The 12,265-nt window shown below is 56.5% G+C and overlaps 5 protein-coding genes across 5 annotated transcripts; 3 read left to right on the plus strand and 2 right to left on the minus strand.

Annotated features, from left to right (window-relative positions):
- Positions 1-89: 89 nt before the first annotated feature.
- Positions 90-1,871, minus strand: WHR41_01710 (uncharacterized protein). The gene is made up of 3 exons (XM_069370316.1): positions 1,461-1,871; positions 1,278-1,401; positions 90-1,222 (listed from the first exon to the last, which is right to left on the minus strand). Exons 1-3 carry the CDS (start codon positions 1,707-1,709, stop codon positions 372-374), a joined length of 1,224 nt encoding a protein of 407 aa, XP_069232648.1. The 5' UTR covers positions 1,710-1,871; the 3' UTR covers positions 90-371.
- A 304-nt stretch (positions 1,872-2,175) lies between these two features.
- On the plus strand, positions 2,176-4,572 carry WHR41_01711 (uncharacterized protein). Its single transcript, XM_069370317.1, has 2 exons — positions 2,176-2,836; positions 2,890-4,572. Exons 1-2 carry the CDS (start codon positions 2,735-2,737, stop codon positions 4,369-4,371), a joined length of 1,584 nt encoding a protein of 527 aa, XP_069232647.1. The 5' UTR covers positions 2,176-2,734; the 3' UTR covers positions 4,372-4,572.
- A 1,876-nt stretch (positions 4,573-6,448) lies between these two features.
- WHR41_01712 (uncharacterized protein) lies at positions 6,449-7,950 on the minus strand. The gene is made up of 2 exons (XM_069370318.1): positions 7,204-7,950; positions 6,449-7,148 (listed from the first exon to the last, which is right to left on the minus strand). Exons 1-2 carry the CDS (start codon positions 7,716-7,718, stop codon positions 7,085-7,087), a joined length of 579 nt encoding a protein of 192 aa, XP_069232538.1. The 5' UTR covers positions 7,719-7,950; the 3' UTR covers positions 6,449-7,084.
- Positions 7,951-8,271: 321 nt separating this feature from the next.
- On the plus strand, positions 8,272-10,602 carry WHR41_01713 (uncharacterized protein). The gene is made up of 3 exons (XM_069370319.1): positions 8,272-8,701; positions 8,755-9,327; positions 9,384-10,602. Exons 1-3 carry the CDS (start codon positions 8,483-8,485, stop codon positions 10,434-10,436), a joined length of 1,845 nt encoding a protein of 614 aa, XP_069232537.1. The 5' UTR covers positions 8,272-8,482; the 3' UTR covers positions 10,437-10,602.
- Positions 10,603-10,739: 137 nt separating this feature from the next.
- WHR41_01714 (uncharacterized protein) lies at positions 10,740-12,019 on the plus strand. Its single transcript, XM_069370320.1, has 3 exons — positions 10,740-10,942; positions 10,999-11,270; positions 11,342-12,019. The coding sequence occupies exons 1-3, from the start codon at positions 10,912-10,914 to the stop codon at positions 11,471-11,473; spliced, it is 435 nt and encodes a 144-aa protein (XP_069232540.1). The 5' UTR covers positions 10,740-10,911; the 3' UTR covers positions 11,474-12,019.
- Positions 12,020-12,265: the final 246 nt, after the last annotated feature.

Here is a 12,265-nt window from a genome sequence, read left to right on the forward strand (position 1 = left end):
TCGCTTACCCCAACCCTAACCCTGGCAACCCCAGTATATGTCCTGCGAATGATGAGACCTATGACGACTGGTGGAACGAATGTGAGAGATGGTGTGAAACTATCAAATCAGATTTTGTGGCAGGAGCCTGCTGTTGAATCATCGGCATCCTGCTAGTTTCATTGTGCGTTGAGGTTGTTGCTGATCTACTTCTAGCATCTTCCCTCACACTTCAAAATGCCTCCCTGTAACCATCGCTTTTGCATCGTTCTGGCACCCAGGCTCGTCCTGAGATTCCCATGGCAATTTCATGACTGTGTTGTCATGCCATGTCCCAAACCACCCATCGTAGATGAAAATCGTAAATTGCTTTTAGATCCCTTCTAAAGCATTTAAGCAGCAGTAGCCGCAGCAGGCTGCTGCACGCCTTCAGCCTCAGCAGCAGCCGCCTCCTTGACCTTACCCCAGCTGCTGTCCCTGTAGCCGCCGCGCTCGAAGCTCTTCATGGGCGTCAGGCCGTAGCGCTCGAACATCTTCTTGTCCTCGTCCCAGCCGTTGCACTCGGTCGTCAGCATCTTCTCGCCGGTGAAGACCGCGTTGGCGCCAGCGGAGAAGCACAGGATCTGCTCGGCCTCGCTCATGGTCGTGCGGCCAGCGGCGATGCGCACGATGGTTGCGGGCATGACGATGCGGGCGGTCGCGATGGTGCGCAGGATGGCGTCGAAGCTGATGCGCTCGCGGTCGCCGAGGGGCGTGCCTTTGATGGGGACGAGGGCGTTGACGGGGAAGGATTCGGGGTGCTCGGGCAGAGTGGACATGGTGTAGAGGAGGCCGACGTGGTCCTCAGGCTTCTCGCCGAGGCCGAGGATGCCGCCGGAGCAGACGTTGATGCCGGCTTTGCGGACGTGCTTGAGGGTCGCGAGGCGCTCGTCGTAGCTGCGGGTGGTGATGACGGACGGGTAGTGCTCGCGGCTGGTGTCGAGGTTGTGGTTGTACGCGGTGAGACCGGCATCTTTGAGCTCGTCGGCCTGGCTCTGGTCAATCATGCCAAGTGTGACGCAGGCCTCCATGTCCATTGCGGTGATGCCCTCGACCATGGCGCGGACGTTCTTCAAGCTCGTCTTGCGGCCGCGCATGTCACGCCATGCGGCACCCATGCAGAATCTCGTGCTGCCATTGCTCTTTGCGATCTTTGCAGCTTCCAGAACGGAGTCGACGGAGGACATCTTGGTTGCTTTGAGGCCTGAACGTCGTGTCAGTAGGGTGCCGAAGTACCGGTCAAGGCTTCCAAGTCTTACCGGTGTCATATCTTGAGCTCTGCGCGCAGTATGAGCAGTCCTCGCTGCAGCCGCCGGTCTTGATGTTCATGAGAGTGCACATTTGCACGGCCGAAGGCGAGTGGAATCGCCTGTGAAGCGTTCCCTACATGGCTATCAGAATGGTTCTTGAACATTCCAAGTTGATACCCGCGGTTGACTCACAGCCTGGAAAGCCAGCTCCATGAGCGGAGTGTTGTAGACCTCGCGGATCTCATCTTTGGTCCAGTCGTAACGCGGTGCCTTTGCGTTGACAGCTTCCTCGAGGACTCTTCCCTTCCTGGCCTGGGGAGGCGGCGGAGCCGAGGCGGGCGCGAATGTGTCGTCAACGACAGTGCTGAACTGGCGGGCCCATGGCGTTGAGCAAGTCCTGGAGCGCAGGGCGACTCGTCTGGGGAGGGTGGTCAACGACATGCTCGCGGTGGTGTGGGACGAGAGGGAGTGAAATACTAGAGGTGAGGTCGAGGCGGCGGTGGGATTTGGCAGAGGAAGACGACAGTCAGCGTGCCAATGGCGGGCCAATGTTTAGCGCGTCCGGAGAGTGAGGCGGCGCAAGCCCTCATGTCGATGCTCTGCGGCGCTGTCTGCTGTTGGGCGGCCGTGTTTTGGTGGGGGAGGAGGCGCTGTGGGGGTTGATCAGCGCCCTATCTAATCGCAGATGAGATCCCACGCGTGCATTGGCGGACGGTGGTCAGCAAGTGGGGCGGGTCAACGCGCGCCCTGCCGCTCCAGCCAGGAGTCACGCTGGTGCCTGCCGAGGAAGGATGAAGGGAGCTCGGAGGCTCGCAATCGGTCCTGTCCCGGCGAAGCTAAAGTAACAATGACACCTACGCCCCAATTCCCACATCCTCCCCACGGCAACGCTACGAGGCCACCTGCAGTATGAGAGAACGGGCGCCTCTGCTATGGCCAGCTCCTCGTTTGACTCATTGTACCTGTTCACAAAGCTTTCGTTGCGAGAATGGCTGGCGTGCCAGAGATATTCCATGCCACGATGGCCGATTAGGGCAAAATACGGTGGATGGCTTGGAAGAAACAATGTCACGCGTTGGCTGCCAAGAACACGGAGCTTTTTTTCACTTCAACTAATCTCAGGTAATTCACCGCCTGAAGCCGAGAGATGTAACCTTCAGAGGATGGCTATTCGCGACAGCAGCCGTAGCGTCGGCGCCTCGAGGCACGCGTGAGTATTGCTGAAAGCGGGTCGAACCTGGGTGGCATTCCGGGAACAATATGAAGTATGCATACCATGTCGGCCATTGTTCTCTGTGCGTGGTCGAAGCCGAACTGCGTTTCAAAGCCGCATAGACAATCGTAAACACCACAAGTTTTGCAGCAAGGTAACTGTGTCGCGGTCGGGTATTCCAACACGCACATCGTCACGGAGTAGGTGCGGCGCTGTCTTCCAGTTGAGCCGTTCGCATCCCCGGACTTGCGGAATGCAGCTTCAACAGGTCATACAGAGCATCCTGCTCGCTGCGGCTTCTCTTCCCTTTTCAGCAGGTGCCTGGGATGTGACACTCGATGCAGGCTCAAGATGCGTGAGTAATCACACCAACGCCAGACATATTCACCTTGCTGACCATCGCTCAAGTGCTCAAACCTTGCGTCCAGCTTCCCTCATAGAGTCCTTGGTTCGAAGACGGCCGAGTTTACACAAGCCAACAATCATCGCTGGTCGACTACCGCCATTCTCAACCCTAAGTGCATCGTACAGCCTGTCAATACCGAAGAGGTCTCGAGCATCGTTAAGATTCTCACCTCTAATGAGTCAACATCAGGTTTTCCAGCATGTCCTTTCGCTATCAAGTCTGGTGGGCACATGCCATTCGCGGGTGCCAACAACATCGACGGCGGTATCGTCCTGGATCTTAGCCTTCTCGACAGCACGAGCCTTTCCTCAGACCATCAAGTCGTCAGCATCGGCCCGGGAAGCACCTGGCAAGGTGCTGCCAACAAGCTCAAAGGTACAGGTGTCGGTATCCCAACCGGTCGCTGCCCCAGCACAGCTGTTGGCGGAGTCACGCTCGGCGGTGGCATCTCTTTCTTCGCGTCAAAGATTGGCTTCGCAGCGGACAACGTCGTGAACTTCGAAATCGTTCTCGCTTCCGGCGATATCGTCAATGCCAATGCGACATCGAATCAAGACCTATGGACAGCGCTCAAGGGAAGCAGTGGAAACCTCGGTATTGTCACACGCTTCGACTTTAGTGCGTTCCCTCAACCAAGCCTCTGGGCTGGAGGTCTCCCGCTCCCTGCCGACGAGCACAGTACCAGACTCGCTCTGACAGCAATGCACGGCCTCACAAAAATGCACCGCCTCTTCCCAAAAGTGGCATACGGCCAAGTCTTCTCCTTCAACGCCTCCCGCACGCCTCACGAAGGCGGCATCTGGAACTCCATCGTCTTCACCGGCGAAGACATCAACGAGCTCCATCTTCCACCCATGCCCATCACAATCGGCGGCGTGACCACCGAAATAAACCTCACCGACCACATGCGCGAGACCGACCTCGCCTCCCTCCTCGAAGAAAGCGACCAGTTCCCCTGGGGCTACCGCAACTACATCGCGACCGTCGCCTTCGTCAACGACCTCCCCACGCTCTCGCACGTCCACGACCTCACCGTCGACCTCTACAAGACCGTCCGCCACGTTCAAAACATGGAATGGCTCTTCGCCTACGAGCCCCTGCCCTACCTCTTCACCGAGCACAGCCTCGCCCGCGGCGGCAACGTGCTCGGCCTCAACCGCACGAAGGACGACCTCATCCTCATGCAGCTCGCGCCGCGCTGGAGCTCCCCCGCCGACGATAAGGTCATGCAGGACACGGCGAAGCAGTGGGTCGAGCAGGTCAAGGGCTACACGAAGAGCGTCGGCAAGGCGTCGGATTTCTTGTACCTCAACTACGCGGACGGTTTCCAGGATCCGATCGCGGGTTACGGCGAGCAGAGTGTGTGGTATCTGCGGGATGTGGCGAGGAAGTACGATCCGCACGGCGTGTTTCAGAAGGCGGTTAAGGGCGGTTTCAAGATCCCGGGGATGGGCGGGAATAAGAACACGCACGATGAGCTTTGAGATGAGATTGCCGATGTGGCTTACAGTGTGAGATTGTTGTTTTGGAGGCGCGGAATCGATTCATGATGAGACGGTGAGTGTCTGTCCGAAGAAGTAAGCCAAGTCTTATCACCAAGTTATCATAGCTGCATGGTATGGTGATCCCAGAGATCCCTCCAAAGATAGAAACAAACATCGCTCTGTACGCTCGCGTGCCCATTGGTATCTTCGCTGTCCAAAGAAAAAAAAAAGATGCCCAATGCTGTAGCAAGGCGATCGCTCAAAAGTGACAATAACACAAACAAGAAGTAAAAAGAAAAAAATCCGTCAACAACACAATCCGCCCAAAACCCTCCCATCAAAACACCACCCTGCCCCTCGCAGCAACACACTGCGTCGTCATCTCCTTGAACGCAGAAACGGCCCTGCCCCCCAACTTCCACGCGCCCCTCGCCCTCTGGTACTCCGCCTCCTCCGCCTCGGCGACCGCGCGCGCCCGCGCGAGCAGCGCCTCCGGCACGCCGACAGCGTACGGCAGGCCCCAGAGGCTGTCGAAGAGCTCGCCGGGCGTCACGTCGCCGTCGCAGTCGGAGCTGGGAGAGACCGCGTCGAGTTGATCGGGCCCGCCCAGGGGACGGCGCCGGAGTAGCGCTTCATGAGTGGTGCGTAGAGCGGGCAGGTCTCGCAGGGGAGGGGGGCCGGCGCGGGAGCGCTGTCGACGGGGTGTGTTTGTGTGTGCGGGAAGCTGTGGCCCTGGGTTGGGAGGGGGCGGCGCGGCGCTGGGGGTTTCACGGCGTGGTCGTCTTGCGTCGTTGGGTTGGGTGGTGTTGGGGGGAGGTTGCGGGTCTTGTAGTTTGAGAGGGTGTTGAGGCGGTTGTAGCATCGTGATGATTTCGACTTCGGTTGTTGTTGTTGGGCGTGAGGTTGTGGGCTGGAAAGGCAGGAGAGGCATGGTGCTTGGTCGGACACTAGGCGGGGACATAGGTGATCCATTTGCCATGTAACGCCACTCGTGAGGGTTGAGGATGTATTGCTTGGCCAGAGGAAGCGGATGGCTTATGAGTCTTAATGCTTTCTTGGTTGCATAGAAAAGCAAGTATCGAGTCCGAATAGTCAGGTTCAGATGTGAAGTGCCCTGACAACAACGCCGGCGATGGGACGCCTGGAAGATATGTATCTGCCCCGCGGCGGCAGAATCTATGTTGCGAGGCGCCTACTCGGAGAAAGGTTTATCTTAACGTTCTTGCAGAGGCGTTGTGACTGAAGGCCGCGGCCGTCGAAGACCTCCAGAGGCGTTCATAGGACCGATCCCCGGCAGCGTCGCACCACCCCCTCTAGCAGGAGACGGTGTCCAGGCCCTCCATCGGACCCGGGAATTCAGATCAGACAACGGCTGCTCCAGCCTCAAGCGGCACCACGAACACCTTCTTCTGGCAACGTTCCGTTTGAATGATCGACAGGGATCGTCTCCCAGTCAGCCTTAACTTCCGTTTGTGGCGCTGCAGGGCCGGCGATCTAGGCGCTTGAAAAGGCGGTATACACGTGGGCTTGAGAAGAGTCTGTACGCTTTGCAGTACTGGGTGCGTACAGGGGTTCACCGCCGATGGCTTTGAGTTTGGAATATGCGAATGCTATGGTGGCATGACCAATGAGCGTAGAAGAGTGCCTGGTGTGCGAAGCCATCGGAATCCTTTCGGAGCTCCACGAGAAAAGCAAACACTGGAACCGCTTTGAAGAGCTAATATTAGTGGCGCAATTATTGCATGTGGCTAGCGAAAAGGGACGGGAGATGCTGTATAAGACCTGGGTCTTATAGGCCTGGCGAGATCGCCCCACTTTATCCGACAGAACGGAACTCACTAAGTTTCAGATCGCCAGTTTCAGGCAGTTGTCGCAAACGGATGCCGAGTTCAGTCTTCGACCCGGCAATCAATTGCAGATCACCTTCGGCTTGGCTTCTTTGATTATTCTGGAAACAAAACCACCTTTCAATGATGTGCCGTTGATTCACGGAGCATCCTGCAAGTGAGCAGCGATCGACGAATGGCAGCTTCACGCCCTTGCAACTAAACCGCCGAAGCAGAAGTGATGAACCCCTACCGTCTGTACAGGCCGAGCACGGGAAAAGCCCTGCATTGAAAGGCGCCCACTCCTCTGTGTGGTGGAAAGGACAAAGGCAATACGGGATGACGCTGTTGTCTACCGAGTTGATTGTTGAGAAACATGATCCCGCCTATTTGGATGTGCTCCCTCGGACCATCGACTACAGTGGTTACTTGGTGCTAAGCTCGGCGGCTTGTCACCTCCTGTTGCTGGGCTAGTGATGCTGACAATTTTGTGAGACACTTGGATAGACCAGGAGAGTTCCGTGACGGAGCATGAGACGCTGCACAATATCAGTCATCTCATACCAGAGCGCAGCCCTGCATGCCTCATGGATCAGTCCCTAGGCCACGGCCACGTTGCGTGCAAATGCACATGCGAACTATTCACCGGGTCCTGTGCCACAGGGGTCTGACCGTTGTCAACCGATTTCAGGACCACGTCCAAGCGCTATCGGACGCGGACGGAGCGTCTACGTTGGGGCTTTTGGACCATGGCAAACGGTGCACCGGTACATGCCGCCAAGTCTCACCCTGCATGGGCGGTCTAGACGGCGGCCGACATCGTGCGTTGGGATGAACTCCTGAACAGAACATGGCGAGGGCGATAAATTGCTTGGTTCGGATTTCTTCTACTCCTTTCCTCCGCTCATGGCCAGCTGGAAAAGCAAGAACAGACCGATGGCCCACCAGTACCTGGTACACGTTAGCGTCGCCGCAATTTGATGAGTGCGGCCGTCTTGGTACATACTTTTGCAAGAAAGTCTTCTCCTCCTCCTTGCCCTCAAGCTTGCCCTCCGCGTTCAGGACCACAGGCTTGTTAAGGTGGATAGGAGAGCCAGCCTTCATGGGCACGACCTCCACACTCAGGTCCTCCTTCTTACTGCCTCCCTTGCTCGAGCTCGGCCACCGAGACGTTGTGAACCCTACGTGATATACTTCGCCCTGCTCGTTAAGCAGCAGCTGAATCTTCTTGTCCTTTCCCTCTTCGAAGTTCTCCGCCGAGGTCGCAATGCCAGACCACTTGCCGGTGGTGGGGTGGTGAAAGCCAATGCGCACGATCTCCTCGCCAGCAGGCAATGCAGGAGCTTTATATGACAGCACGGTCGCTTGCTCACTGCTGTAGGAAAGCTTGGCTAGCGTTTGAGATTTCGAGGCGGACACTGGCCAGGCGAAGATGTCGATGTGCTTGTCGGTTTCGGCGGCCACGCTGAGAGAGAATAGCAGACTCAGCACGAGGCTGAGCGCAGCCGAGAGGCGCATCATGTAGATGGAAGAGTGAGTAGGTCCCAAGTCGGGCTGGAACGTACTGTCAGGGCCTGTGGTGTGGTAGACGTGAGGTCGGGCAACTTGATTCAAGCGTGAACAGGTGCTCCACTGTTCGCGTCCGCCCACGTTGTGCGGGCAGCTCGGGAATCACCCGCGTGGGGGGAGCTTCCAGCCTGAGGTTGGCGGAGGGTCCATCAATATCATCAACAATTTGATTGAAGTACGCTTTCACACTGTTGTGCCAAATACTGGCGTGGTCAGCCACACCTATCAATATTGTAACGCTATTCAGTATGTGCGTCTCCCGCGCCACGACACGACATATCACAAAAGCAACTTCTTGCCGCCTCGCCTCGCCTAGCACACCGCATCGCGTCTTGGCTCGGACTCGGTCGAGACAGCGAGCGAGCTGGGGCGACAGCTCGAGTGCGGGCAAGCGTGTGGAGGAGCCCCACCTCCCCACCGAAATGGCCATGTTGAGCGGCGCCGTGATCTCATCCGCGAGTATCCCTAAGCCTTTGGGCAATGTTTATCGCTGATCCGGCAGGGACACGAGCCCCAATGGCCAAGTACAATTGCGGCCGGGCGCCGCAGGATGCGTCTTTCTCCCTATTCTTCACTCACAGCAGGCTTGCGTGTAAGAGAGGCCTTGCATTCACGAATCACAGACACGTCCGCACCAGAGCTGCAGTAATTGTTTTTGCCCGGAGCAACCTGTCCTTCTCATCCCAATAGCCCAGCACAGCACTTCACCGCCCACCATGGAGCACGGTTCCATGCCATTCAGAAAGCCCTCGAGGCAGCAGTCTCGTCAGATGTCTGTCGACCCTCACAATGAGGTCAAGGTCATCCAGAATCACTACATTGGTATCGACGTGGGTACCGGCTCTGCACGAGCATGCATTATGAACGAGAAGGGTGACATTGTTGGCCTGGCCAGCGAGAACATCGGCTTGTGGCAGCCAGAGACCGGCTACTATGTAGGTAGAGGTTTGTTTGCATGATTTCTCATGCTTACTGATATGGCCAATAGGAGCAATCCGTCACCGATATCTGGAAATGCATCTGCAACTCTGTCCAACGTGCTATGAACCAACACAATATCGACCCGGAGACTGTCCGCGGCATAGGCTTCGATGCAACCTGCTCGCTCACTGTCTTCAATGAAGAGACTGGTGAGCCTCAGAGCGTTACTGGCCCCAAGTTTGACAACGCGGACGGTAACGACCGGAACGTCATTCTGTGGCTCGACCACCGTCCTGTGGAAGAGACGAAGAAGGTCAATGCCACAAAGCACAACTTACTCCGTTACGTTGGTGGCACCATGAGCATTGAGATGGAAATGCCAAAGATTCTGTGGCTGAAGAACAATATGCCGCCTGAGCTTTTTGCGAAGTGCAGATTCTACGATCTGGGTGATGCTCTCACCAGAATGGCCACTTCCCAGGACACTCGTAGCTTCTGCTCTGTTGTCTGCAAGCAGGGATACGTTCCGGTCGGTGTGGACGGCAGCGAGAAGGGCTGGCAAGAGGACTTCCTGAACGAGATCGGTTTGAGCGACCTTACAAAGGACAACTGCAGGCGCCTGGGTGGCATCAACGGCATCGTAAGTGCAGATACATTCAAGATGCCAGAGAATGGATCATGCTGACATCGCCGTAGAACAACACATACTTGACCGCTGGTGAGAAAATCTCCACGCTCTCTCAGAAGGCTGCCAACGACCTTGGGCTCCCTACCAACGTAGCCGTCGGCAGCAGTGTGATTGACGCTTACGCCGGCTGGATCGGTACTGTCGGTGCTAAAGTCAAGCTGCGCGGCGCCAGCATCAGCGAGAACGCCCCTAAGAACCATGTCAGCCAGGCCTTCACTCGCCTGGCTGCTGTTGCCGGTACCTCCACATGCCATCTTGCCATGAGCGAGAAGCCTGTCTTTGTCAATGGTGTCTGGGGACCCTACCGAGACGTACTTATTCCAGACTACTGGATGGCTGAAGGCGGCCAGTCCGCCACCGGCGAATTGCTCAAGCACATCGTCGAGACCCACCCTGCCTTCCAAGAAGCCATGTCGGTCGCAGAGACCTTCAACATGAACATTTACGACTACCTGAACGAGCACCTACGAGAGATGCAGGAGAAGATCGATGCGCCTGCCATTTCCTACCTCGGCCGTCACTTCTTCTTTTACGGCGACCTGTTCGGAAACCGCTCGCCTATCGCTGACCCGGAGATGAAGGGCGCAATCATCGGCTTGTCAAACGACAAGTCCATGGATTCGCTTGCCCTACACTACTATGGCACCCTCGAGTTCATTGCTCTTCAGACGCGACAAATCGTCGAATCGATGAACGACGCAGGTCACGTCCTCTCATCCATCTTCATGTCCGGCAGCCAATGCCAGAACGACGTGCTCATGAGTCTGATCGCCAACGCATGCGACATGCCCGTCATGATCCCGCGTTACGTGCACGCCGCCGTCGTCCACGGTGCCGCCATGCTAGGCGCCAAAGCCGCGAGCACCGACAAGGACGGCAAGAGCGAGCCGCTGTGGGACATCATGGACCGTCTGAGCAAGCCTGGCAAGGCCGTCTATCCTAACGATGACAAGGGCGAGAAGAAGCTGTTGGCTGCCAAGTACAAGGTCTTCCTTGAGCAGATCGAGCAGCAGCAGAAGTACAGGAAGGAGTTGGACGCTGTCGTTGCCGACTGGAAGTAGATCTCGGTGCTTCGAAACACGAGCAAAACACGAGTCCGTTCAGGTCGTAATAGAGACAGGTAGGGGTGCGGTATATCATAGACGAAGTCAACGAAGCAATGTATCTTTCGCTTTAGCTATGCTTGTCAAAGGGTTCGCGCCACTTTTGATGATCTGCACAACATAATTACGATATCAAGGGTCTCGTGCTTGTCGACGCAACCCTGAAGCCAAAGCATGGCTTTTGCTCATCCCAACAAGCCCCTGTGAAAGTCGAACCCCACAGCTTCGCGTGCGTCGCGCTGCAAACACGTCTCCCCCCCCAATTTCCACTCCAGGCCTCCACATCGAAGCCAGAGAACAGGCCACCAACACCCGCAATGCGATAAAACAAGAAATACACGCCTACATTCTCCTTCCCGGTTACAATCTAGCCCGACCGCAGCACCCACGATCTAGCAGCGCGCGCACCAGCGCCCCTTCGACCTCGCCCAACATGCCCACCTACTGGCTCTCCGACTCGCAGAGTCCGTCACGCACCCTCCCACGAAAGCGCCTCGCACAAAAGCTAACCAACACGCAGAGATCGGCGTCGCCTTCTGCAGCGGCGGCGGCTTCTTCTTCCTGCTCGGCCTCATCCTGTTCTTCGACCGGGCGCTGCTGGCGATGGGCAACATCCTGTTCCTCGTCGGCATCACGCTGCTGCTGGGCCCGCAGCGCACTTTCGTCTTCTTCGCGCGCAAGAACAAGTGGCGGGGCACGCTAGCGTTCTGGGCGGGCGTGCTGCTCATTCTTATGAGGTGGCCACTAATTGGCTTTGGGGTGGAGTTGTTTGGGATATTCATTCTGTTCGGGGTGAGTTTTGCCGTGGATGGGAGGGACTGTGTTGGGAGAAGCGGTCTGGCTGACACGAGATGGGATTGCAGGAGTTCTTCAAGACGATCGCGGGTTTCGCGTACAACATTCCTGTCGTCGGACCGTACCTGGCCAGAGGGCTGCAGGTTGCTGGTGACAAGGCTGGAGCGAACGAGAGGGCACACAAGGATCTGCCTGTGTAAGATTCGAGCGGTCATGCTGGAGTTTTGGAGGGTCTTGTTGTTGGAAAGAGGCATTGCGATACAACACGTCGCGTAACGAATGAATGGGAATTGGGACGAATGGAGGGCATTGTGACACGGCATCTGGTATGGGATCGCGAAGACTCTACGACTCAATGCGATACGGTGTGATCGGAAGCTTGGATTCCGCAAGAGCACGACGCATTCCGAATTTGGACTCCGGAGAGCCGGCTCTTGACCACGGCTGGCCGGTTACAGATCCTACGATGTACCGAAATCGATTGCGTTCCGCCAATCAATCGCTAGCAGACGACAGCAAAAGCTGGGAAAACCTTGCGCGTCCATTGCGTCGCGCGATCGTGTCCTACATGCGGCACTCGGCTCGTAAGCTAGAAATACCGCTCGAAGAACGATTCTACGAAACAGCAAAGAACCAGCATATTTCGTGTACCTCACTCTAGCTAGAGCTTCTACAAAGGAGTGCGAGCTCCACAGTGGATGTAGCTGCTCTCAAAGTAATGTACTAAATCAAACTCATTTGATGTACTCTTATGGGATGCGACGACTGAGCTTTTCGAAGTAATGCAGGAGACGACGAAATGCTTAGCACACCTAGGTATCGTCCGCAAATTGCAAGAAGCAGCAGTGTCGTGTTCAAGAGATATCCATTGCGCGGCCGGCTCTATGCCTCGGGCGCGACGCGCTCATTGCTCTTTCCTATACGCAAAGAAACGCGACGCTGCGCGTGCTTAATCTGACCTCACCTTTCAGACTCTTGCTCTACTCTCTAAC

This window comes from Cladosporium halotolerans (genome assembly GCF_011745625.1).
Source record: "Cladosporium halotolerans strain TM138-S3 chromosome Unknown Sca4, whole genome shotgun sequence".
NCBI lineage: Eukaryota > Fungi > Ascomycota > Dothideomycetes > Cladosporiales > Cladosporiaceae > Cladosporium > Cladosporium halotolerans.

Excerpts from the sequence above, each read along its gene's own strand:
- WHR41_01710 (XM_069370316.1), bottom strand. The coding sequence starts at position 1,709 with ATGTCGTTGACCACCCTCCCCAGACGAGTCGCCCTGCGCTCCAGGACT. Across the intron at positions 1,402-1,460 it reads TGGAGCTGGCTTTCCAGGCT|GGAACGCTTCACAGGCGATT; the intron begins GTGAGTCAACCG and ends ATAGCCATGTAG. Across the intron at positions 1,223-1,277 it reads GAGCTCAAGATATGACACCG|GCCTCAAAGCAACCAAGATG; the intron begins GTAAGACTTGGA and ends CACGACGTTCAG.
- WHR41_01711 (XM_069370317.1), top strand. The coding sequence starts at position 2,735 with ATGCAGCTTCAACAGGTCATACAGAGCATCCTGCTCGCTGCGGCTTCT. Across the intron at positions 2,837-2,889 it reads TCGATGCAGGCTCAAGATGC|TGCTCAAACCTTGCGTCCAG; the intron begins GTGAGTAATCAC and ends CCATCGCTCAAG.
- WHR41_01712 (XM_069370318.1), bottom strand. The coding sequence starts at position 7,718 with ATGATGCGCCTCTCGGCTGCGCTCAGCCTCGTGCTGAGTCTGCTATTC. Across the intron at positions 7,149-7,203 it reads GAGAAGACTTTCTTGCAAAA|GTACTGGTGGGCCATCGGTC; the intron begins GTATGTACCAAG and ends AACGTGTACCAG.
- WHR41_01713 (XM_069370319.1), top strand. The coding sequence starts at position 8,483 with ATGGAGCACGGTTCCATGCCATTCAGAAAGCCCTCGAGGCAGCAGTCT. Across the intron at positions 8,702-8,754 it reads AGCCAGAGACCGGCTACTAT|GAGCAATCCGTCACCGATAT; the intron begins GTAGGTAGAGGT and ends TATGGCCAATAG. Across the intron at positions 9,328-9,383 it reads TGGGTGGCATCAACGGCATC|AACAACACATACTTGACCGC; the intron begins GTAAGTGCAGAT and ends ACATCGCCGTAG.
- WHR41_01714 (XM_069370320.1), top strand. The coding sequence starts at position 10,912 with ATGCCCACCTACTGGCTCTCCGACTCGCAGA. Across the intron at positions 10,943-10,998 it reads CTGGCTCTCCGACTCGCAGA|AGATCGGCGTCGCCTTCTGC; the intron begins GTCCGTCACGCA and ends ACCAACACGCAG. Across the intron at positions 11,271-11,341 it reads GGATATTCATTCTGTTCGGG|GAGTTCTTCAAGACGATCGC; the intron begins GTGAGTTTTGCC and ends ATGGGATTGCAG.